General features: G+C 32.5%; 2 protein-coding genes across 2 annotated transcripts; one reads left to right on the top strand and one right to left on the bottom strand.

Annotated features, from left to right (window-relative positions):
- Window positions 1–2,691: 2,691 nt before the first annotated feature.
- Window positions 2,692–3,878, top strand: LOC129892102 (uncharacterized). The gene is made up of 2 exons (XM_055967647.1): window positions 2,692–2,921; window positions 3,448–3,878. Exons 1-2 carry the CDS (start codon window positions 2,817–2,819, stop codon window positions 3,574–3,576), a joined length of 234 nt encoding a protein of 77 aa, XP_055823622.1. The 5' UTR covers window positions 2,692–2,816; the 3' UTR covers window positions 3,577–3,878.
- A 1,834-nt stretch (window positions 3,879–5,712) lies between these two features.
- LOC129893079 (uncharacterized) lies at window positions 5,713–14,442 on the bottom strand. The gene is made up of 8 exons (XM_055968570.1): window positions 14,101–14,442; window positions 11,069–11,209; window positions 10,787–10,879; window positions 10,537–10,663; window positions 9,211–9,320; window positions 8,238–8,318; window positions 6,597–6,679; window positions 5,713–6,495 (listed from the first exon to the last, which is right to left on the bottom strand). The coding sequence occupies exons 1-8, from the start codon at window positions 14,431–14,433 to the stop codon at window positions 6,276–6,278; spliced, it is 1,188 nt and encodes a 395-aa protein (XP_055824545.1). The 5' UTR covers window positions 14,434–14,442; the 3' UTR covers window positions 5,713–6,275.
- Window positions 14,443–24,016: the final 9,574 nt, after the last annotated feature.

Below are 24,016 nucleotides of genomic sequence, written 5' to 3' on the forward strand. Positions count from 1 at the left end.
TGTAATTTCTTATCCTTAATTTGTGTTACTATCTACTGCCTTTTGTATTTCGATTGTTTTGTTGAAGTTATTGTTCCTTCTTTTCTATGCTTTTCTTTTTTCTAAATACGATGTCATGTTGAATACGGTATTTTGCATGGTTTCTTCACTTTCATTATTTCATTTTCGATATATTTTGACATGCTTTTCAATTTCTTAAGCAGAGGGTCTACTGAAAATAGTATTTCTATCTCCCAAGATAGGATAAGGTCGTAAGTCGTAGACTATACCCTTACATTAAATAAATTCAATAGCTCATATATAATCATTAATTTTTTTTAGATATATATAATATATTTTTTTTAAAAATAATTGAACCCCTTTCTTCCCTTTATTTCTGCCTCTTCAATTAGGAGCGAATGAAGCTTTGAAGTATTCAATTCATTTAAATTTAATCTTTGCGGTACAGAATATAAATTATTTTTTATAATATACTAAATTTAAAAATAAAACTCATAAAATTCAAATTTTGATTAGCATTACTAAAGGGATAATTATTGTTATACCCCAAAAAAAAACTATTTATTATTGGATACCCAATTACTTTCATATTCTTTGTTTTTAACTATCTCGCACATATGATACCATGAGAGTATATAATATACTCGGATGATATCAAACAGTTTCGTTGAAACACTATCTATTTTTTCTTGATACTATCAAAGTATATTATATTCTGATGGTATCAAGAAGAAACTGCTTGATAAATTACTTGATACTATCAAATGTATAATATATTCTGATGGTATCAAAGAGAAACAAGGGAAAGGGCACTAACATAAATACACATTTGATACCATAAAAGTATATATATACTATAATGGTATCAAAGAGAAGCAGTGATGCTGACATGAGCATAACGTCATGCTCGAAATTAAAAGGGAGAAAATTGGGTAAGAGGGCAAATAATTTAGATTATGAGTCTATTAAAAATAAATAATTTAAATTAGGTCTAAATTAAATAAATAATTTCACAATTAATTTATTTTATATAGTTTTCCCATTACTAAAATTGTTTTGAATTACCCATTGAACCGCGGACTATGGCTGGCGGATAGCATTCGGTCGTGAAAAACACGAATGAAAGGAAAAGTTAATTTTTTGTGAATTCTAAGATGTCAACTTCCCATGGAGTAGTAATTAGTGGTCCGCCGAAAGACAAGCCATGAAAACACATCAAAGCTTGTCGTGGACTCTTGTGATGCATACACGTGTCCTCATTTGCTTTGTCTAATACTTCAAAATATCTACCTATTAAATTTCGACCTTCAACTTTGTCTCCCAAAAAAATCCAACCTGGCAGTGCAAATGTGCCTTGAAATAAAAGGAGAATATAGTAAATCAAAAAATATTTGATATCATAAAATTTATTGTGTGTTCTTAACGAATTTTTATCTCCATACTATTATATTTGAGATTATGAATTACTTTTTCACATGATAAAACAGAGATATCGATGAATGAAGTAGAATTATCTAAAACTTCAGCAAATCACACAAGCCACTTAGAGTCGTATCTAAGATTTAAATTTTTATAAATATAATTTTAAAATTTAGTATTAGAATCATTATAATTTTAAAATTTTAAATTATCTGAATTTTGATTAACATTTCAAAAAATATATATTTTTTTTATCATATTCAATATGAAAAAATTGTAACTAATAATATTTATCATATAGATTTTTAATATTAAAATATTAATATTATAATATTGAGTTGATCTAATCAAATTTCTCGGATAAGTGCTGAACTTTAAAATGCGTGCACTTGATAAAAGGGCATTTGCAATCTAAATTCTTATTCTCTTTGACGTACAAAAAGAACTAAAAAGATCCTTTTGTCGATTAATTATAATAAATAAAATAAGATACTCGTGCAAATATCATTCTTGTGCTGCAAATATGAGGTTATGAATGGAGGTAAAAATAAAAAGATAGCAAACATTTCTTACAATAATAGCGTAAGGTTAGTTTTAGCCCACCTCAATTATTCTAGACATTATTTTATAATCTATTGGCTATCAACTTTTACATGTATAAATATAAATAATTTACTCAATCTTGCTCACATTTTTTTTCTTTTATAAAAAAATTAAACTCGATTCTCTCATTATTTTTATTTATTTTATTGATCACTAATTCATACAATGCATATTGGAGTTGCTGTGTACCGATTATGAAACAATTAGACGACATAAAGAAGTCTATGAGCCTGTTTGAATGAATTTATTTTAAGTAACTTATAAATTAAAAATTGCTTATAAGTTTAAAAAAAATAGATGTAGTTCAACTTATTTTTTATTTTATAAGCTGTTTTCAATTTATAAGCTACTTAAAATAAATCCATTCAAATAAATTCAATTATTTATTAGGGTTTATTTTAAGTATAAAATGACTTTAAATTAACCAGTCAAACACTCAAAACAACTTATAAACCAATTCAAACTCTCTCTCTCTCTATATATATATATATATATACACACACGACTAACCATCTTTCTTTAATTAGTAAAAAAAAATTTAATTAAAAATGAACGAATAGTTATTGGTCTATCAAAATTCGTCGATTTCACGAGTGATTGTTTTTTTTTGAATGTTTTATTGTCAAAAAATAGAGAGTGGTTGTATTGCGGCGTACTTTTTGTGACTTCATGTTATATGGTCCTAATTACTCCCTGTATAAGTAACCTCCCAACTTCCTCCCACTTTCTGTAAACTACTATCGATTCCCACAAATCTCTATCACAAAAAAAATAATTTTTCATCCAAAAACAACATGAAGAAATCAGGTCTCTTAGCAGCCTCTGTTTCTACTGCTGCTTCCATCTCTTCTACCATCACTACCAATTCTTCTTCCAAACTTCAAATTTCTCTTCGCAAGGTAAATATTCAAGTTTTTAGCGGATTTTCCTCTGTTTTTTCTTTTCTACGTCGCTTTAATGTCGCTATCTCATCTCTTTTTCTCTCGTTAAAATCAAATTTTAGGCAGAGATTCATATCTACCATTAAAGTAATGGCATAGGCTGAGTCTTCGAGGTTTATGAGTTCTGAATTTGAAATTAGTACTACCTACATATTTAACAAATATTGGTAGAATCAAGAGTGTGACTTAGTGATCGAGTTGAAAATCATAATGTTTCAAGTTCAATTTTAGGTAACCACCAGATATTTGAATTGGTGGGAGTTAACAGATGTCCACGAAATTAGTTCAAGTTCGTATAAGTAGGCCTGGACATTATAATTATTCCTTTTTTCTAAAAAAAAAAAATAACAATAAAGTTTGATCCAAAGCTACTGGATTGAGAACGAATATGTAGCCAATCCTCTCCCTCCGCCCCCTATGAACTGGGATTTGTACTTTAAGCATATATAGCAATAGATATTGAATTTCTTTTCTTTTGTTTCAGGACGATAATTTGAAGAAAAAGGATGAAAATCGTTCAAAGCCTGTGAAAGCATCAACATCTTCAGATAAATTTGCGCCCAGATTTGATGGATTGAGGTTTATTGAGACGTTGATCACTGCTCATAGATAAGTTCACAAAAGAGGCAAAATTAAAAAAAAATGTTTTGGATGGAAATGTACAAGGAAAAAAGAAGAAGAGGAATTTGATATTGTAATTGATAGTCCTATTATGAGTTATATTTTCTGAATTTATACTATAAAACAAGACGATTGTTTCAAGGATCAAATTTCACACAAATTGTAACTTTTCTTCCTTTTAAGATGGGGAAAACAATGTTTATGAGATTTGACTGAAGAACGTATGATTTTGCGGTTCAAATTTGTTTAGATTCTTTGGCAGGCTTTGACCACTTTATTTTTTCTTCTTTTTGATATTGGGTTTAATGGTATGACGTATTAAAATATGACAGTGAGAAGATTTGTTGTGCGTAGAGGGCAAGCAGACACAGATTTGACCCAATATCAAATTGGCCAAAGGCTCAGAATGAGACTAAGAGCCCAAAAAAGCAACTTTTATGTATGAAGTGCTTTTAGAACTTTGAAGTGCTGAAAATTATTTTTATAAATAAGCAGTTGAGTGTTTGGATAAAAGTGCTTATGATGTGAATTTTAGGATTAAAAGAATAAAAAAAAGATAGTTTGGGAATTTAGTTAAAATATAAGAGATATAAAAGTAATTTCCATGGTCAAAGAAAATGACTTTAAGCACTTTGGAAAAAAAAGTTAGGAATCCTAACTTTTCATTTTTTACTGACTTTAAGAACTTTATGGCTTAAAGTCAGCATTAGACAAACACGTCCAAAAGCTAAAAAGGGGCTTTAAGTTGGTTTTGACCAACTTAAAGCCAATCCAAACGGGCTCTAAGAATTTTTAGTTTATGAATTTTGGAGAATAATTTTTTTTTTCTTATTAGGTTTTGAATCGAGTGTTTGTATAGATTCAATAAATCTCTAAATATAAATATAGAGTTTGAATTAAAACTATTTGTTTTGTTGAATCCATATTTATGACTATCAAGGAAAGATCTAGGGGTTGTCAGGGTGTTCATTCGAACTCCCTTTCAAACGGCTATTACAACAGAACTCAAGGGCCACCTCTGAGATTTTGAGATATTGTGTTTGTGTCTATGTAGCGATTGGACAGAAACGCTCAACTGTGGTAGAATTAGTTCAAATTCTTTCAGAAGCAAATGCTCTGAAATATTCTATTCTTGTAGCAGCCACCGCTTTGGATCCTGCTTCTCTACAATTTTGGGCCCCATATTCCGAGTGTGACATGGGGGAATATTTCCGCGATAAATGGAATGCACGTATTAATAATCTATTATGATCTTAGTAAACAGGCGGTAGCATATCGACAAGTGTCATTATTGTTACGCCGACTGTTTTTCCACTGCCAGAAGGCCCCATTAGGACAAGAACTTCACCCTTTCTGTTATACCCTTGAGTATCTACTTGTAATTGTCATGCTCAAACTGGGAAGCTCCCGACCAAATCCTACGAAAATTTAAAAATCAAACAAGGAAAAACCTTTTTTATTTTGTTCATCACGTGTAGGTTGACTCAGTGGTTCAAAATTTACCTTAAGGTTTCAAGTTTAAACTCAATGTTTTTATTTTTCAAATCCCGTTGATCAAAATTTTGGATTCGCCACTGCTAATTATGGCTTTGTCGCTACTTGTGTGCTATTTTTGATATCTTATGGGTAAAAAATAAAATCTCTCGTATAAAATCTTATATCTAAACTCCCGAGCTTTAATTTGGTATAAGAGTGCACATGTGATGTGCAGTGTCATGGATTCACCTGCCTAGATAAAACTTACTTTTTTTCGTTTCAATTTATGTGATGTTATTTGACTTCACACGAAATTTAAGAAAGAAACAAAAATGCTCAGCTTCAACTTATCGCTCTTCCTTTTATTGGATGTTTAAGGCTGTTACATAACTTGGACAGTCCTATTGTGGCTTTCAGTAATACTCAATGTCGAACAACCAAAAAGATAGAGACAGGTTATTTTAGTAACAATTTCATATGAACATCAATTCAATCTCAGCCGGCAAGACATTGATTCATGATTGAAGGAGATAAGCACCCTTCAGCTATTAAAGTTATAATATTATCTTTATTAAATGAATTTCATACTTAACTTGTAATTAAGAAAATTCAATAATTGGACTCTCTGACTTATGTGATTTCAGGATGGGAATAATTTATAGAATCAACACATAACTAATAATAGAAGGTATTAAAGAAAAGGATTACAAGTGCAACAAGACCTGGTTTATGTTGCTCAGGCTGTCTAAAAATGTTATTGCACTAGTGTCAGATCTTCTAAAAATGTACTACTTTTGGAGGATCCACATTTTCAAAAAGTCCGAGCAACATAAGTTGAAAGTATGTACATTCAATAAAAGAACCCATCACAACAATATTGCTCTTCTGATATGACTACCATCAACAGTTCTGACATTTTCTTTCCAACTCAAACACTTCAATGAAGCGAAACTATAGAGAACCAAAACATTGTGTAAAAACTGGGGAAAGCAAAACTGTCCAAAATGATCTGGATCTCTCTCTAACTTGTAACTCATATTACTTCTCTATGATAACATGTTAGTCCTATTGACGTTCTGCTGTATATATGTGGCCTAGCATCTCGCCTTTGGCCTCACCATTTGTCAACAGTGAAATGTCTGTGAAGACACGTTTTTTACCGTTAAAATTGCTGACGTTAATCTGCCAGAAAGGTGAAAACTACTGCTGCCATTGTTAAAGGATGTCACGATTGTGTCTTTGTTTACGGGTGATGGACCTACCCATGCGAAGCCGCCGAGTTGTGAGTGCTTCGAACAAAACCTCCACGGCATCTTCAAGTGCTTTAGCCTGTTTACCCAATCCATAGGAAACAAAATTTGGAAGGTCATGCAGCTCATCGAGGAGGCCTATTGCTGCTGCTGCTGTACACGTACGATCCCATGATGGTTGGGGTCTGCACTTGGACAAAACGTTAGACATGACTCGGGAAAAGCCAAAGAGAAAGTAATAAAGATGAATGAGCCATCGCTGCAGATTTGGGATCATGTATCCTACCTGAGTTTATGCATCAAGGATGCTCCTGTGTTCAGCGTTATGCAAGGAATCTCCTCCTCACCCCACATTAACTTGTACCGTTCCTAATTATTAAACATCTCAGATCAATTGTTTGTCATTGAGAAATTGATTCACATTTTCCAAACTCAAATAAATCTTAACATCAATGCAACTTTGGCATGACAGGTGAACTAAAGACATACAACAACAACAACAACATGCCCAGTGTAGTTCCACAAGTGTGGTCTGGAGAGGGTAGGATGTACGCAAACCTTACCCCTACCTTTGTGGGGTAGAGAGGTTGTTTCTGATAGACCCTTGGCTTAAAAGAGGTGAAACTAAAGAAATATTGTGAATAATTTGCTGTACCAAGTTTTACTCTTTTAAATCCAACTAACAGTCTTGTACTTCTTATACACGTGCCTCTCTTTTGTATGTCTTATACACGTTACAGAAGAAGATATGTTTTGGGATGTACTCCGAATAAGCAAATACAAATATGGAGTGGATAATAGCACTGGATGTATAACCTCTTCTATAACTGTCCATGTAATTCAGTCCTTCTGAGAGAGATTATGAAGGGATGGAAGGACTTCGACAAAAGATTCAACATATTTGCTGGGAGGTGAGGTAGGATAAATTTGTGGTATCAGACTTTGGTTATACACCTTTAAGGTCAGAGGGATAGCAGATACTTTCCATCTCCAGTGAGAAAAATGCAAGTGTGGCTAAAGAGATTAGGAGGGATGGTGTCCAGGGCATTTGAGGAATTTAGCTTCGAAGGCACGTATAAGACTTGAGATCGCTCAAATGATAGTATATACTAACTTCCCTGCATCAAACAAAATCATGGAGCAAGAAGACAGCTGGATTTGGAAAGGGAGTACTGGAAAGTTCACCATTAAATCACTTACATATTCTCTTAGGAGGAAAGAGACATCTTTATTTAACAAATAAGGAGAAATAAAATATATATTTTCTGCTGTTGTTTTGTCCAAGCAAGTTGATGAAGATGTTAATCATTTGCTCATTCACTGCAACACCAATCTGTGGAATCTCTTTTTGTGATTTCTGGTGCCTTTTAAAGTTCAAGTTCTATACACATTAAAGACACAAGTGTTCTGCCCTTTCGGCAGCTATGCAAGTCAATCGTCTTATTACGTCCCCTGATGGAGCTTTATTAATAAATTTAAGTGGTTCTAACACGCACAACTGCAATTGAAATCAGTGCATATAATATAACAAACTTAAGCAACTAAAGTAATCACCACAGTAGAGGCAGAACCTTTTTCAAATGTCCTGTAAGGCTGTAATATAAGTACTTCAATCAAATTAAATTAAACCTCAATTTATTATTTATCTTTCTTTTTTTTTCTTCCTTTTGAAAACATGGCGACATCCGACTACTTTGAGATGCGCTACTTGAGGTGAGGGTCTGTCGAAAACAGTCTCTCTATCTCTACAAGGTAGAGGTACGGTTTGCGTACACTCTATCCTCCCTAGACCTCACTTGTGGGATTACATTGGGTATGGGTATGTCGTTGTTGTTTTGTCTTTTTGACAATGTTGATGGCAAAAAATTGTTAGTTAGTAATGGAAAATGAATTTAAAATTACGAGTTACATTTGCGGGCTGAAATACCTTCAAACGGCTGAACATTGCACCTGAATTGCTCCATGTCCCATCAATTAGAATAAAATTCAAGGAATGGTCTCCATCTGCCTATAAATAACAGCATAAACATCAATATTCATACAATGGAGAATGAGATCATCACATAAACAAGTTCACGTGACTGATTACCGTCATGTGGTTTGAGCAGCGAAACTACAAGTCAAACTGGCATAATGTGAAATTATATTGACAAACACATGTTCAAAAGAAACTGCATAGCATTTCTTTTTCAGTTTCAAAAAAAAAAAACTGCATAGCACCGGGAAGAAACATTCTCAGACTATATAAATAGGTGCATTCCACGCCATTTAAGTCTTCGTCATTGTAATTTAGCCAGACAGTAACTTTATTCAAGGATAAGGGGTGGATAGCATAGAGGTAAAAACCCATACATCCAACCATAAGGCGGAAGTTTGAATCACCAAGGAATCAAAATGTAAAAGGACCCTTCTTGAGCTCCTAGTTGTTGTTGTTGTTGCGTGTGTATATTGGGTGGGGGTGGGGGGGGGTAAGGCCGGAGCTTTGGGAGAGTGATGTTTACCATATTAAATAAAGATTACACTCAAACAGAAAACACACGGTTAACTCAAAGACTAGCAAGAGAAACATAAAGACAGAATCTCACTTGATGGAAGCAAAATAGTTTTGAGAAAAACAAGAAGCAAAATAGCTTATCCCCTCTATTGGTTCGGGAGAGATAGAGAAGTAAAACCAATTTACATCTCTAAAATTTCCTTCTGGGTAACTCCATTATTTTCTACTAAGGGATTGAGAAGTCTTTTCACTTTTCCCAGTTTCGACATCATTCCCCAGAATTGCTTCCAGAGAAGAAAAGAATGGGAAAATGAATTGCTCCTTTGTTTCTACTTTTGCTTCCCCTAACTCATCTTGCCAATGACAACTTAGCCATATTACCAAGAAAAAAGTTAGGATGGAGTACCATCTCATGATGGTTTTCTACATGTGCAAAAGAAAGCCCGGCCATGCTATCCTTGACAGAATTTGTTGGTGCATTCTTGTTGGGATAAAGACACCAAACCTTGTCTTTTCCTGCAAATTATATAAAATGCAAATCAAAAGGTAGTCTCCTGGAAGGTTCTGATAAAAAAGGTTGCACAAGATTAAATCAAGTAAAGCTTAACTTGTTTAAATAAAGAAACAGGATACGTAACACTAACTTGGCTCCATAAGCTATCTCCTCTTTTCATGCTACATAGATGGTGTCAATTATAAGTGATGTATTATCTTAACATCCGAAAACTTGTGATCATGAAACTGGATAGAATTGTGATCATGTTCCCATTACCATGAAAATTCAAACATGGCATCTAAACTTAAGTTAATCCATAATCTAATGTTCTTGACTGCATCATTCAAATTTATGTCAACAGGTCCATTAGTTGAATAAGATAGTTAATAACTGAATTTTCCTCTTTGCTGTTGTCAAGATATTGTCAGGAAGTTGACCAAAACTGAGAAACATGTTAAACAATTAGGAGAGGGGAAGCTAACAAAAGGCTGGCAACATTTTCTACTAACGCAGACATGTCAAAGATAGAGTGATCCAAGAATTTGACATTATCATGACTTGCACATGTTATAAACAGACCACCCACCCACTAATTTACTTGAAGTGATTTACATGCTTAATGGGAAAAAGGGCAGCCCGGTAAATAAAGCATCTCTGGGGAAAGGCTGCACCCCAAGGCATGTGATGTAGACAGCCTGCCATAATACAAGCATTAGTGGCTGCTTCCACAGCTTGAATGTGTGACCTATAGGTCACACGGAGAAAACTTTACCATTGCTCCAAGGCTCCCCTTCAATTAGTTCGGCAGGACACCTCAATTCCGTCTTAACCTAGCATGCAAAACACATGCTTACAGAGTCCAATTTGGTTTATTACATCTGTTGCTTTGTTACTTGTTAGCTACATATTGTATGATATTTTGCTATTCATATTTAATTTTGGCACGACATGTTTTGGGGTAGACAGAGTCACGTGTACATGCCTACAAGGACACTACCCCTCGCCCTCTTGGCTCAATTACATAACAATTTTTTATCATTTTACCAACCACAGTAAGCTGTGTACTCCAAGATTCTGTAAACAAGACTCATAAAAGACAAGCATCCAGTTAAGGAATCGAGTGAAGGTTATGAGCACTCTCGGATGGCTTCAAGACTCATGCTTGGACATACTCTACAGCTATTTCATCATGGTAGAGTGTTGAATTGGTGAACAAATTTAAAAACAAATGAAAACCTGCAAGCTTGAGTGCATCCCACATCATATCCTCATGTTCAGTTATTCCATAAAGACACAACGTAGCAGCCTGGACGCCAAATATTTGCCACAACAACTTCCCTGTGTTATTTTGTCGCAAAAAATCCTGCAAGGATGGAAAAACATCAATTATGGATCATTTCTATAAAAGGAGTGTAAATGTAAAGAAAATGAAAGGTTTTAATGAAAAAAAGGAAAGAAGATGAAGACGGATGGTAAACTTTTGTACCTTTGGGTGCATGTACAACCAAAACCGCATCCGATTCCAAAGAGGACATGCAATAAGTTTTGAGCACATACAATCGCTCGAGGAAAGCCAACACTTAAGAATTCAAAACAGAACCAAAACCAAATATGATGCCATCAAAACCTATTCGTTGTGACAAAAAAGTTAACCTTTCTAAGGGACAATCTGCAGATAACAGCAATATTTCATGCTATAATGCAGAAAAGATCCCACAAACAAGAATAAAAATGTGAAACAACCCTGGTTTGATGAGCAAATGCTTACCTTCTGACAAAGGTAACCCCTACTTCCAAGCACACGACATGCAATTTGACGAGCTGAAAAGAACTGGAGTTTCTGTTCAGAATCACCTAAAGATTGATATTTTGCTCTATGCTTTTTATCCTCTTGCACCTTGAAGTCACCCTAAAGATCAGATCAGAGATATGAGCTAATAAAGGGCAATTAAATATTTTTTGATCAGTTAAAGAACAAGTTATTTTGAAAGAGATGAACAAGTCTGAGGTAGAGATATGAAGTTCCTTATTAAAGATAGGTAATCGTTATCAACTGAAATCACCGAAATACATGTATTTACCATTACCTTCACTATGTTATAAATTTGATCTCTCTTTTCTTTTGCTCAAGAGGATTGGCAAATAAACATTGCCCAGTTAAGAAGTGACTTAAAGCTGGTATGTCATTCAAAAGTGAACACACTTAACTCCAAATTTGTTTTGTCCTGCAAGCTAATAATCTTATTCATTTTCTCTAGGTAGTTAATTGTTTTTTTTGTTATCAATCATCAGTTTCATTTACAAATTATTGTAATTTTAATTTATCCAAGAGTAAAGTTTAAATATAAATACAAAGAGAATCTTTCTCTTGATAAATATAAATAACAAGAGATATTCCAAGGAAATACAAAATACAACATATTAGTATGGACATTCTGTTGTCAAATAAAGGATTTTATTAAAAAATTGTTGTAAAACATAGAATTGACAAGGGAGTGCTATGGGATGGAAAAGTATTCTATATATTTTAATGATGGTGGTATCCGGGCCAGCTTACATACACCTTGACTATTCCAATGGGGTACCTACTACTTCCCACCGGCATAAGTATCATAATTCTACCAAGGGTTAGACATATGATTTCCTTTTGTTGAGATGGGAAAACTATCTAGTGATATTGTCTCTCCTGGAATATGAACCTTGTCTCTTAAATTTGCACTCATTTCATTGACCACTAGGCCATACCTTGGTTATGGGATGGAAAAATACTTAATAAGGCGAGGCATGTTTTATAGGAAGACTGTGAACCCAAAAATATTATATCGTATTATAAATGATCAAATCTGATAGACAGTTGAAATAGCACACAGAGAGAATATAGTGAAAGAAGGTAGCCTCTTATGTAGACCTCCCGATAAACTGGTTTGTAGGTATGAAATTACAATGATTGTTAGTAACAGAAATGGGTGCGGTAGAACAAAAATTACATGAATTTTTTTTGCCTAAAAAGATTTTAAAAAATTCCATTAGCAATGTGAACCTAATTAAGAACACAACATAATGAAAGCATAGGATCTCTACAAGTGATACGAGCTTTAGTGAACAAATACACAAACGCTTGTAAATCTGTAGAGGGATAAACTTAATTAACCCTGTAGTATAAGTGTGCGATTTAGACAAATTAACTTGCCTTAAAGGAAAATATTTAGTATTGAAATAGAACAGACGTGAATAGAGAGTCCAATACCTAGAATGAAATAGACCTGAATAAAGCATAATGGATTTAGATGATTCATATAGCCAACTCCAATCGATTCGGGATTAAAAAAAAATAGTTGGTGCTGATTCATATTGTTGCAAAATATGATAACGGTCCTAGGATAAGGCATTAAAAAACCGTCGATATGTGGGGCAGGGGCGGACCCACGTGCAAGTGAGGGGGGTTCGGATCCGAACCCCCTTCGTTAAAAAATTACACTGTATATATAAGATAAATTTTTTAATTTATGTGTATATATTTAACATTGAACCCCCTGAGCATAAGCCAAAGGATTAGCTCAATGGCAAATGGAGTTCAATATTTCGCCTTAGCTTGTCTCAGCTCGCGGGTTCGAATCCTAATAAGCACTTTTTTTTTTCTGATTAGCGTGTTTAATTTTTTTTGAACCCCCTTCATAAAATTCCTGGTTCCGCCACTGATGTGGGGTGATCAATTGAGACTCCCTCTACGGCAGGGGCGGAGCTACCCTTGCTCGAGAGGTGTCGAAGACACCCCTTCGCTGGAAAATTATATTGTATAGATAGGTCATGTTTTAGTTTTATAGGTATATAAATCAGTATATACACCTCTTGACACAAGTTGGAGGTTCAACGTAGTGGTTAAGGTGTTGCAAAACTTACTTAAGGTTGCGTGTTTGATTCTAGCTAGCGACATAATTATACTTTTTTTGACACCCTTTAACAAAAAATCCTGGCTCCGCCAACTGTCCCACAAAGATCTCTATGTACTTGTCTAGGACAAGTGAGATCTTCCGTGGAAGTAGCTCAAACAAAGAAGAGTCTGGTATGGTCTAAATTCAGGCACGGCATACCCTGCCAAAAGAAATTTCAACTAGAAAGGATAAGAGAGGAAAGGAGTAAGAGGAAATATCTGAAGCTTATTATTTTGTATCAACTGTGCACAACTACTACTGAATAAATGGTCCATAGGGAAGCAGTTCTACAAACGACATATAACAGTAAGTCCATCAGTGACATTCAGTATTCCTATGTTTAGCATTACAACAACAACATACCCCATGAGATCCCACAAAATCCCACAAGTGGGGAGACTTTACCCCTACTTTGCGGAGTAGAGATGCATTGATTGAAAAAAATAATCATTGGCCCTAACTACTTGTCTAGGAGTAACCCATCAATAAATTCAACTAACAAACTCACAGCCTATGTGGCTCAGACTCTTCAAAAATGAATTCTCCAAAATTAGTGCATTTTTGGTGAATCCGACACGGTTGCAGCATCAAAAGTGAAGAGTCGCGCAACTTAGCTCACAATGCACAGCTGAGAATTGAGATTGCCTTTTTTCTGACATAGAGAATCCATCATAATCTGGCTTAACAACATTCAATTTTTAAGCAACCTCTTTTTTATGTTTTCACCAAATCCTCAAATTAATCATTGCAAATATTCTGCTCTACGTGTCTGAGTATAGCAATACAGTTAATCTGAAACAAGAATGCAGAATGTACAAGGGAAACACAAAGAAGGGAAGAATGGGAAGAAAAAAATCAAATCTTTTACCGAAAGTTTGCCATGATTTCCACCAAAGACCATGGGGGCATCAACATTTTTCTCCAAAAGATTCAAATCTTCAACTACCTGAGTAACCATGGAAGGTACAGTTGATGTAGTCCCCCAACCCCTCCATTCTTGAAGGCTAATTGCAGCTTCTCCATTGCTGACTACTTTGTGGGGTTCAAATTGTCTTGAAGAAGAATGATCAGCAGCTATTGTTGTTGTTGTGGAGAATAGTTTTGAGGAGTCCATTGAAGTAATTGTTTTGTTGCAGAATTGTTGAAGAGGAAAATGGAAGGAGCTAATGAAGCTCAAGGGTCTTGTTGGAAAAATCAGCATCCTATTCGGAAATCTAAGCCCAATTTTTTGTAGATGCTCTTAAAAAGCTCATACATATCATTTTGGGCCTCCAAAGCACATTGGGCTTTGCTAGATGGATATGCTGCAATTAGCCCAAAGAAAAATTATAGGGGAAATTACGTAAAATTTTCATCAAGGTCTTATTTGGTCGCCCTCATTTAATGTAACGACCCCTCCAGTCGTTATGGTATACCAACGGTGAAAGAAATTGGTAAGAAATTTTTTGATGTAGTGACTTGAAAATTTAAGACTAGGCCAGTCTCAGATGAAATCTGAGCAAGGTGAGGTCTAGGGAAATCCAAAAAAGGATTGGATAAAATGTCTAAACTTGGGTTGGATTTTCTATTAGCTAAGACATTAAGGAATCCATAAGACTTTTCAAAAGTGAATTCGGATAAGTAAAACTCTCGATATTGAACTTAGCGTGAAGGGGTTAGTTTAGAATGTCAAGGTTCGAAGGTGTGTTGTGAAATGGAGAATTTTGGAAGGATTTTTGAGGTTTTGTTCCGTGCAAGGCGCTACAGTGGGGTTAAGTCGTTAAAGATTGTAGAAATCCCCAAAATCGCTCATTGTTTGGCAAACTCATTTTAGGGGAATTATAGACGCGACCTAGGGAGATTTTCACCTATTTTTTATTGTATTCATTAGTAAAGGTAAGTTAATTACTTAGTAATTCATTTCTTAAGGCTTAGAATCTGTGGTGACCATCTTAGGGGAAGATTTTTTGAATTAAAGGTGAAAGAGCCTAATTCGAGTAGGATGATCATGAAATTGGCCTATGATTAGAATTAAGATATATTTAGGTATATTTAGACTATTGTTCATTGATTATGTTATTTTGTATTTGTTTTAGACCTAGAACAAGCCAAAATTCATAATAGGGGAAAAATCAGATTCAATAGAGCTTCCAAGGCTTGATTCGAGGTAGGTGATGGTTGTTTGTTTTCCAAGTTATGTAATGTGTGCATGTTGAATATTTTATTGTATTACTTGTACAATGCATGTTGGAAAAAACATAAGGGTGAATGTAAAATGATATCATGTTGTATCTCATGCAATGAACCTGCTAATTTTTCTTGTGGCTTACTAGTATGGTTGTTTCATTGTGATTGTGATTGTTGGTTGGCTTGGGTATCACGCGTTGATACATATTATCGGCTAGCTCAGATACCGCGCTTGGTACATATTATTGGTTACCTCAGGTACCACGCCTGATACGGGATATCATTCGGTTGACTTGGACATCACGCCTAGTATAGGTTACTCATTGGTTGATAGGGGTTAACGCTTGGTGCATGTTTGGTGATGTATGTGTATTGGTTCCTTGAGTAATTCGAATTGTTTGTGATTATGTTGGACATGGTGTATGTGTTTGTTAAGTCAAGATTTGTGATCGGAGTCTATTTTTGTTGTTGACTTGTATTACTATGTTCAGTTACCTGTTTACATTCATATAGTTGGAACTGGACGATGATCCTACTAGTACACGGTAGTTTGTTATACTAATACTGCATCTTCTCTTTCTTAGTTGAGTACACGACATATTCAGGTGGCTGCTTCACGATCTCAAATGTGAGAGTTTCGTTATCTAAATTCAATGATGAGCTATTTTCTTCGGGCTGCCATGAATTCCTCTTCGTTTATTGGTTCATCTGTTCGGACTCAGACTATCTTAGATTATTATTATTTTATTTTGGGATTACAACTCCTATTCTTGACTATTTAGCTGTTTTGGTACCTCAATTTTCAGACTCTACGGGGTTAATTTCGCATATTTTTATTAATTTTTTTTATGGATAGTTGTTTTATTTAATGAAATTGTTACTTGAAATGATTTAATGGATTAGTTATTGGATTGGTAGATGGTTCTCTCATTGGAGGTTAATTTGGGTGTCACTCACGACGATTTGGATCGTGACATTTAACTTGTACCCAACATATAGGTAAATTAGACAAAATGAGTTTTATGTTTTCCCTCATTCTTCTTCTTCTTAGTTGATAATATTTTTTGAATTTATATCAATAAAAGTATAATGTTTTGAGGAAGTGGATCTTTTTTTTTTTGGAAAAACTTAAAACCAATGGCAAATTATTATTGTTGTTAAATAAGAATTGTTATTTTGACAAATTGATGATTCAAATTTGATTTGTTCTGTATCATACATGAGACTTTATTAAGAGCTCGTTTGGATCACCTTTAAAAAATAGAAGGATTACACAAATCTTATAGTGTAAAGAGTTAATTACATTTTATCCCTACTCTTTTTCAAATTATAAAAATTCCTTAAATTTGGTGGAATCCGGATACATCTCAAAACGTCCTGATATATCACGTAAAGTAATGTATCTGACTGATATATCGTCTAATGTGATGTATCCAACCGATATGTCGCGTAAAGTAATGTATCCGACTGATACATCACTTTACCCAATACATCACGTAAAATGATGTATCAGAGAATAGGAGAGAGTAAGAATTTTTGTAATTTTTTCAAATGACAGGAAATTTTAAAGAATATGGTAAAATAAGTTGTGTAATTAGGTAATTTTCTTTTTAAAAAATGACTTTTAAGTCAGAAAGGAAAAAGTAAGGGACCAACTTTTATCTTTTGACTCTTTTTTGTAAATTTGAACTTATTTTTAAATAATTTTTTAACTTCCAAACACTTTCAAAAATTTAAAATAATTTAAAATTTTATTTAATTAACTTTTAAGTCAATCCAAACAGGCTCTAAATCTACGGTCTAAAACCAATTCATCATTTTGTAGATTCACTGCAAAAGCTCCTCCGTACTATTTCGGCCTCCGAAGCATATTGGGCTTTTAGATGGATATGGTGTAATTAGCCCAATCTATAGATGGATATGCTGCTATTAGCCCAAGCCAAAACTATACTGCATACTCCATTTATTACATTTTTCTTGTACACTGACCATATTATATTCCACAAACTCTACCCTTTTGTTTAGTTTTCAATTTATATATAAGAAATATACATGAAACAATAGAAAATGGGTTCTATGCCGCAATAAATATCTCTTCACGTATATAGTTTAGAAGAAGATGCAAATGTGAGTAAAACGTATAATGTTATTAGCTTGTTTGACCAAGCTTTCAAACTTTCAACAAGCTAAGATTGCTTATGTTAGTTAATTAGTTGTTTGATCAAGCTTTTAGGAGGAAAAGTAAGTGATTTTGAGTAGTAGCAAATATTATTTTTCAGAAATTAAATAAACTAATTTTTTTCAAAAAGTATTTTTGAAATCTTGGCCAAACACAAATTGTTGCTCTAATATTGTATAAGTACATATATTGATGAAATAAATAATAGAATAACTCACAATTAAAATCATTTCTTAAGTCTTCCCCTGTATGGGGCCAATTTATATATGAATTTTACACATTTTGTCCAGTCTAGTTGAATTTTTTATATCTAACCCCAAATTATATGTTTTGTTTTTTTTTACTTCAAAGTAACATATATATAGGTAAAGTCTATCAAAAACAAGTTCTCTATTCTATAAAGATATAAATAAAGCGTGTGTATATTTTACTCCTTTTAAACTCCGCACATAAAATTATATTGAATATTTTATTTACTTCACATATAAATTACATTGAGTATTATCGTAAATTAATAGATTATTTACTCTAGAGCCTTAATCATCACGATAATGAAAAACCATAATTGAGATTTGAGATCTTCTAGAACTATCGAGAAGCCACAAACAAATTATAAGTAGACACATGTTGTCATTTGCCATCGGATTCTAAATTGTATTTTAAATTATGAATTCCATGGCTAACTTTTGTGATAAGCCAAAGGAAAAAAAGTTTATTATTTTGAAGATTTGGACGGATAACTTTCTCACCCTTATTCCCTAGCTTGCATTATCCAGATCAAAATTGATCTTTAAAAAATTAGTAGGCGTTTGATCAAAAATTTTAAATATTTATTTTATTTTATTAGAAATTTATAAAGTTAGAGTATGATTGTGTATAATTTGATTAGTCCAGCACTAGTTTAACGGATGTTGGTCTCTTTGGTATTATGATCAGACAATCATCATTTTTTGGATTAGCTTTTGAGGTTTAGTTAGATTCAAGATCCATTTTGTTATTGTGGTATCAGAATGAGACTTATCTCAATTTTCATTTTCGATGTTGGAACCTCCATATTATATTATCCACACACCAAATATCCAATCCCGTGTGTAAGGAGGTGTGAAGAGTTTTACATGGCCTCTTAAGAAATAAGTGCAGTCTCTTTAATCTGACTTGTAAAATCCTCATATCTTGAACTAGCTTTTAAGGTTGAATAAGATTCAAAATTCATTTCTTCACCAAATGATACTTTTTGCAAGGAAAAGAATAAACAATAATTTATTTGAAATATATGAGAATAGAGTCGAAAACCAGATTTGGAGCACTTTTCAAATTTGAATTCTAACTTCAAGTTAGATTTTGACACTTTATAACCAACACTAATTTTTTTAATAAAATAAAATATTATTTCATATAAAAATGAATAATTTTCCTGGCCAAACGCCTCCAAGATTATCAAAAATATTTTTTTCCTTGTTCAACACTTAGTTTTTTTTTTTCTTTCTTTGTTAGCCCTTGGGGATCAAAAGGGTTGGAGAACCAGCAGGAGCACTACAAGTGGTCAGGAGTTAAATGGCCAGAATCAACCGCCCATAAACCAATTTAGTCAGCGATAAAGACTTTTTTTTTTCTATTAATTCCATGAAATATCAATATTATCTTATTGGATATTGAATCATAATTTAATCCAACAAATAATTCGAAGAATAATGTTTTACTTAACTTTGTCGGTGAGATTATCAATTATTCCCTCTTCATGATCTTTTCAATTTCAAAATATTCTAGAGGATTTTATTTTATATTTTATTTTTAAAAAATAAGTGACTGGAGAATTGTATACTAAAAATATATAAAGCATATGTCACTATTAAGCTAAGTTACGAATTTTGAATAAATAACTTATCATAACATGTCGAATTATACTTACTAATGGCATATATATTAAATTTGCGCTGAAACTTGATTTAATCTTTGAAAACAACAAAAAGATAACATTTTTTAATGTTTCATTTACAACAATTCTCTTGCGTATATATATATATATATATATATATATATATATATATATATATATATATATATATATATTATAGTACTTTATTATATACATGTTCATTTTTTTCAAAAATAGACAAAGAGGTCAAGAACTTCACTTTTAACTTGTGGTGAAGAATGAAGACTCATATTCGTGTAATTGATAATGGACAAGGAAATTATGACAAATTTATTTGCCACCAAAAATTCTTACACCAAAGACAATAAAAGTATAAATTTAATAAGGAAATATCATCCTCTCATAAATGTACTCCTTATAAGATATATCTAGAAGGGCGTCACGATAGTTCTAGTATATTGCCTTTTATTTAAAGAAAAAAAAAATAGGCCACATACCTCTAATCTTTAAGAAACTTCTTACGTTTGTTGATTTTTCTTTCTTTAGAATAGAAACATTTTTTTCCATATTAATCAACTGTCAAAAACGTTGTCACACTGCTGAAAATAGGCAAATATTCTGTTGTTTTGTGCGTAAGCTAAAGTCTTTAATTTACTCTCTCATGAAAAAATTGGTTGAGATTTTCGATAAATTTCATTGCGTCGTAAAAAATTAAAAAGATTAGCGTATCTTATGCTTATAAAAGGTGTCAAATTACACGGAAAAAAAGAGTCACTGCTAACTTTAATTTGATAAACACAAAATATTGATATGAATATAATAAACTGTCCTAAAGAAATTCAAAAGTATTTATTTTTTGGAGAAGTTATTTTTTTGAGCTTTTTTCGGCTTATTAAGACGAAAAATAACTTATGTTACAATTCAAAATTACTTATTTCTTTCGTCAAATTTTAATCAAACACCTTTATTTTTTTTTATAAAATAAAATCTATAAATATTTTAAATCTTTGAAGTTTAGCCAACACGTCATTAATCCTTAGTCTATGTAGAAGCTATAATATATTGCTGACTTGATTTTGAAAGTAACTCGGTCAATTCATGTGCGTTTTACCAAACAATGAGAAAAAGACAAATAAAAAAAACACATAATCTTTGTTTTTCCACTTTTGTGTACTAGATTATTTATTTTTTAAAATACAAGTGATAATGATATTAGTATGTTATTAGTGGTATCAACTCCAAATAAGGTGAAGGAGGAGAAATGTCAAAGGTGAAGCAATTAGCTCATTATGACATCGACCACTAATTATTCAAACTCCGATGACCTGAAAACAAATAAACAAAATGCTCTGAATAGGTTAAATAAAGATATCAAATTGAATTTGTTGGAATGTATGCATTCACCATCACTTTGGGACCACGTTTCCTAAATAGAATGACAATGAATGAACAACTAATGCAAGTAATGAATAAGACAAGACTTTACGTGGAAAGGCTCCTTGCTTAAAGGAGAAAAAATCACAACCTGTCCAATAGGATTTTACCAATCATTCTTCACTAAGATGCAAGAGCAAAATGATCTATTACAACCTATTGTAACTAGACACTAACCCTCTCCACCCCTCGGCTTGCAATACCTCTATTACAAGACTTTGAGCCTAAGCAATATCTCTATTGCCCACTACCCCAACTAATTCTAGTTGACGTAGACTTTGAACACTCCGATCAATGCTAACTCTAGCAATGACTCGAAAACTAAGCAATAAGTCTATTGCCCATTACACAACCACCCCTAGGTTAATGTAGACTTTTCTAATCACCTCAAAGCTAACTCTAGCAATGAAGTCAAAATGACATAATACAAAGAGAAGTAATCAATATTCCTTCATCTGATAGGAACTGATTTTACAATGTTTAGCACACTACACTCAACATTACAACAAAACAACAACCTAAAACTATTCTCCGATAGTAGCTCGATCAGGTCCCTTGCTGCCTTGAGGAAGTTGTTCTATCTTTGAGCGCACACACCTTTTTCCCTTTTTTCTTGAAAATATGATGTGTAAAACTAACTTGTTTCATGTCCTAAAGATAGTGTTTAATGTATGAAAGAAACAATCTAGTCTCCTCTGATTGGCTGGATGCTTGTTGTCCTTCAACTTCTACCCACCAATCACAGCAAGTGGTGACAGCTTTTACAGCTAGTCCTCATTTGGTCTATGACACACATCATTCATGGGACTAAGTCCACCTATCAGGTCCCATGGTTTGTCGATACACAAAACACGAATATGCACCTCTGCTGCAGTGCCCACCAACTTTTGCAGCTTTACAACTGTACTGTACTTCCTTGCCTTTGACATACGTTAATCATGGGACCAGATCCATTTATCAGGTCCAATAGTTTGTTAAATCATCCAAATACATATATAACAAAATTTCTTTTTATTGAAAATTTATATTGTATGAACATGACAAACATGAATTATTTTGATTGTATATTGTAAATAGTTGACTTCACTTGATAATTAAAAGGTTTAGTGAATTACTGACAAAAGAGATTCAAAAATTACTTTAATTAAGTAATCATCAAGTATTACAATCTATTAATATTATATTTTGAATCTCCTTGCGTTATAAATTCCTAGGTTCGTTTCTGCTTATATATGTCATGTGAAGCTTGAGAAGGGCATAAAATGCACTTCAAAAGTAGATTCAAGAACAAGCTCAAAATTAATCCCTTGAATTCAAGTACAGTCAAGATCAAGTTCATCAAGATTCAAGATCAAGCTCATAAGCCCTTGAATTTATATTTGAAAAGATGAATCAGAGGATTCATAGAGATTGTAACGCTCATATTTGAAATAAAATACTACGATTGTTGTGATATTATTCAGTGTTAATTATTATTTTCTCGACACGAATTTTATTATTTATACATAGTATAAAGTTATGCAGGAGTTTAATTAAGGTCAAGAATCTAAATATGTACGTGCATGGGTAACACCAATTTTTATTATATACCATGATATTAAGCACCAATTTCTCTTCATGCAAGTTGCCCATAGTTGAAGGAGAATGCAAGAATTTCACGTATGAAATTAAGATATTAGATCTCCTATGAAACCCTTTCCAGTCAATTATATTGTAGCTAATTTGGACTTTAATTAAGAAGATTTGTGACTTGTGGACTAATTGTGGAGAAAATTATATATGGGAATCTTCTGTCCCCTATAAGTTGATCTTGTTTCCAATTTAGCAGCCTATGAAAAGGCATGCATGGTTTGGTGGCCGCCATTTCATCATAATCAGAGACAAATCGAGGGTTGGTGTAAATTTGGAAAACTTTTAAGTAAATATATTCTTTGGATATCTAGTTTATCAATAAGATCAAAGTATATACACTATTTATACATTTTGATGGTATATATTGTGTGTGGATATATATTATATAGTTATATTCAGTATAAAGCTTATACTATTTATATATTGTGTACATATTTTAATTTGTAGACTAAATAACTCAAAGACATTAGTTGTAATTTTCCGTTTAAAGTTTTTGAGTTTGACCATTAAAGAATCTTATCACACGTTTTCATTTGATTTACTGTTTCAAAATCTATTATTTATACTCTTTTTAGGTAGATTTTCAAACATATGTAACAATCTTGAGCTATAAAAATTGATTTCAAATGGATTCATATGTTATCTATGGGCAAAATATATTTACAAATACTTAAATTTGGCTGCAAGTATTAATTTCACCTTTAAATTTTTTAGGAATCACATAGTGTAGAGGATTAATTACCATTTTCTTCTATCCTTTTTCAATTTACAATTTTTTTTAAAAACATGGTAATCTGAATATATTAATTTAATAATATGAATATATTAATTCAGTAATCCGAATATATTAATTAGGATTTTATGCATCAACAGATAATATTTAAAGCATGATACATTGAAATAGAGATAATTTATGAATCAGAATTAATGTATCCAGATTACTGAATTAATATATCTGAATTAAAAAAAGAGATTTTTCAATTTTTTAAATATGAATAAAAATAATTAAAAATATAATAAATGAAAAAGTATAATTAGGTAATTTTTCCTTAAATTTATCCGATAACTATCTAAACATCTCAACTATTGATTATAATGTCATTTCTTAAACACAAATGTATGACGTGATAAACTGTATTTCAAAGTCAATTTTGAGAGCCTAAAGTCCTGTCAAAATCCAAACCCAAAATAAAAACTCCAAATTTATCGATATGGAGATAAATATCAAAAACATACTTTAATTATTTTATTTTTTTTGAGTTTTATATCTGAACTATTAGAAGTGTGAGTTTCATATCTAAACTATCACTTATTAGTTTGAGAAACACAGTGATGTGTGTAATACATTCTCTCTATTTTTTGAAAAAACATTGCCACATGATATTTCACACGAATAAAATATTTCACCTTGACAAAAATTAAATAAACTATTAATATTAGTAAATCCAAAGATTAAAGTATTTCTACCCCCCCCCCCCCCCAAAAAAAAAATTATTT

This window comes from Solanum dulcamara, chromosome 6 (assembly GCF_947179165.1).
Source record: "Solanum dulcamara chromosome 6, daSolDulc1.2, whole genome shotgun sequence".
Taxonomy (NCBI): domain Eukaryota; kingdom Viridiplantae; phylum Streptophyta; class Magnoliopsida; order Solanales; family Solanaceae; genus Solanum; species Solanum dulcamara.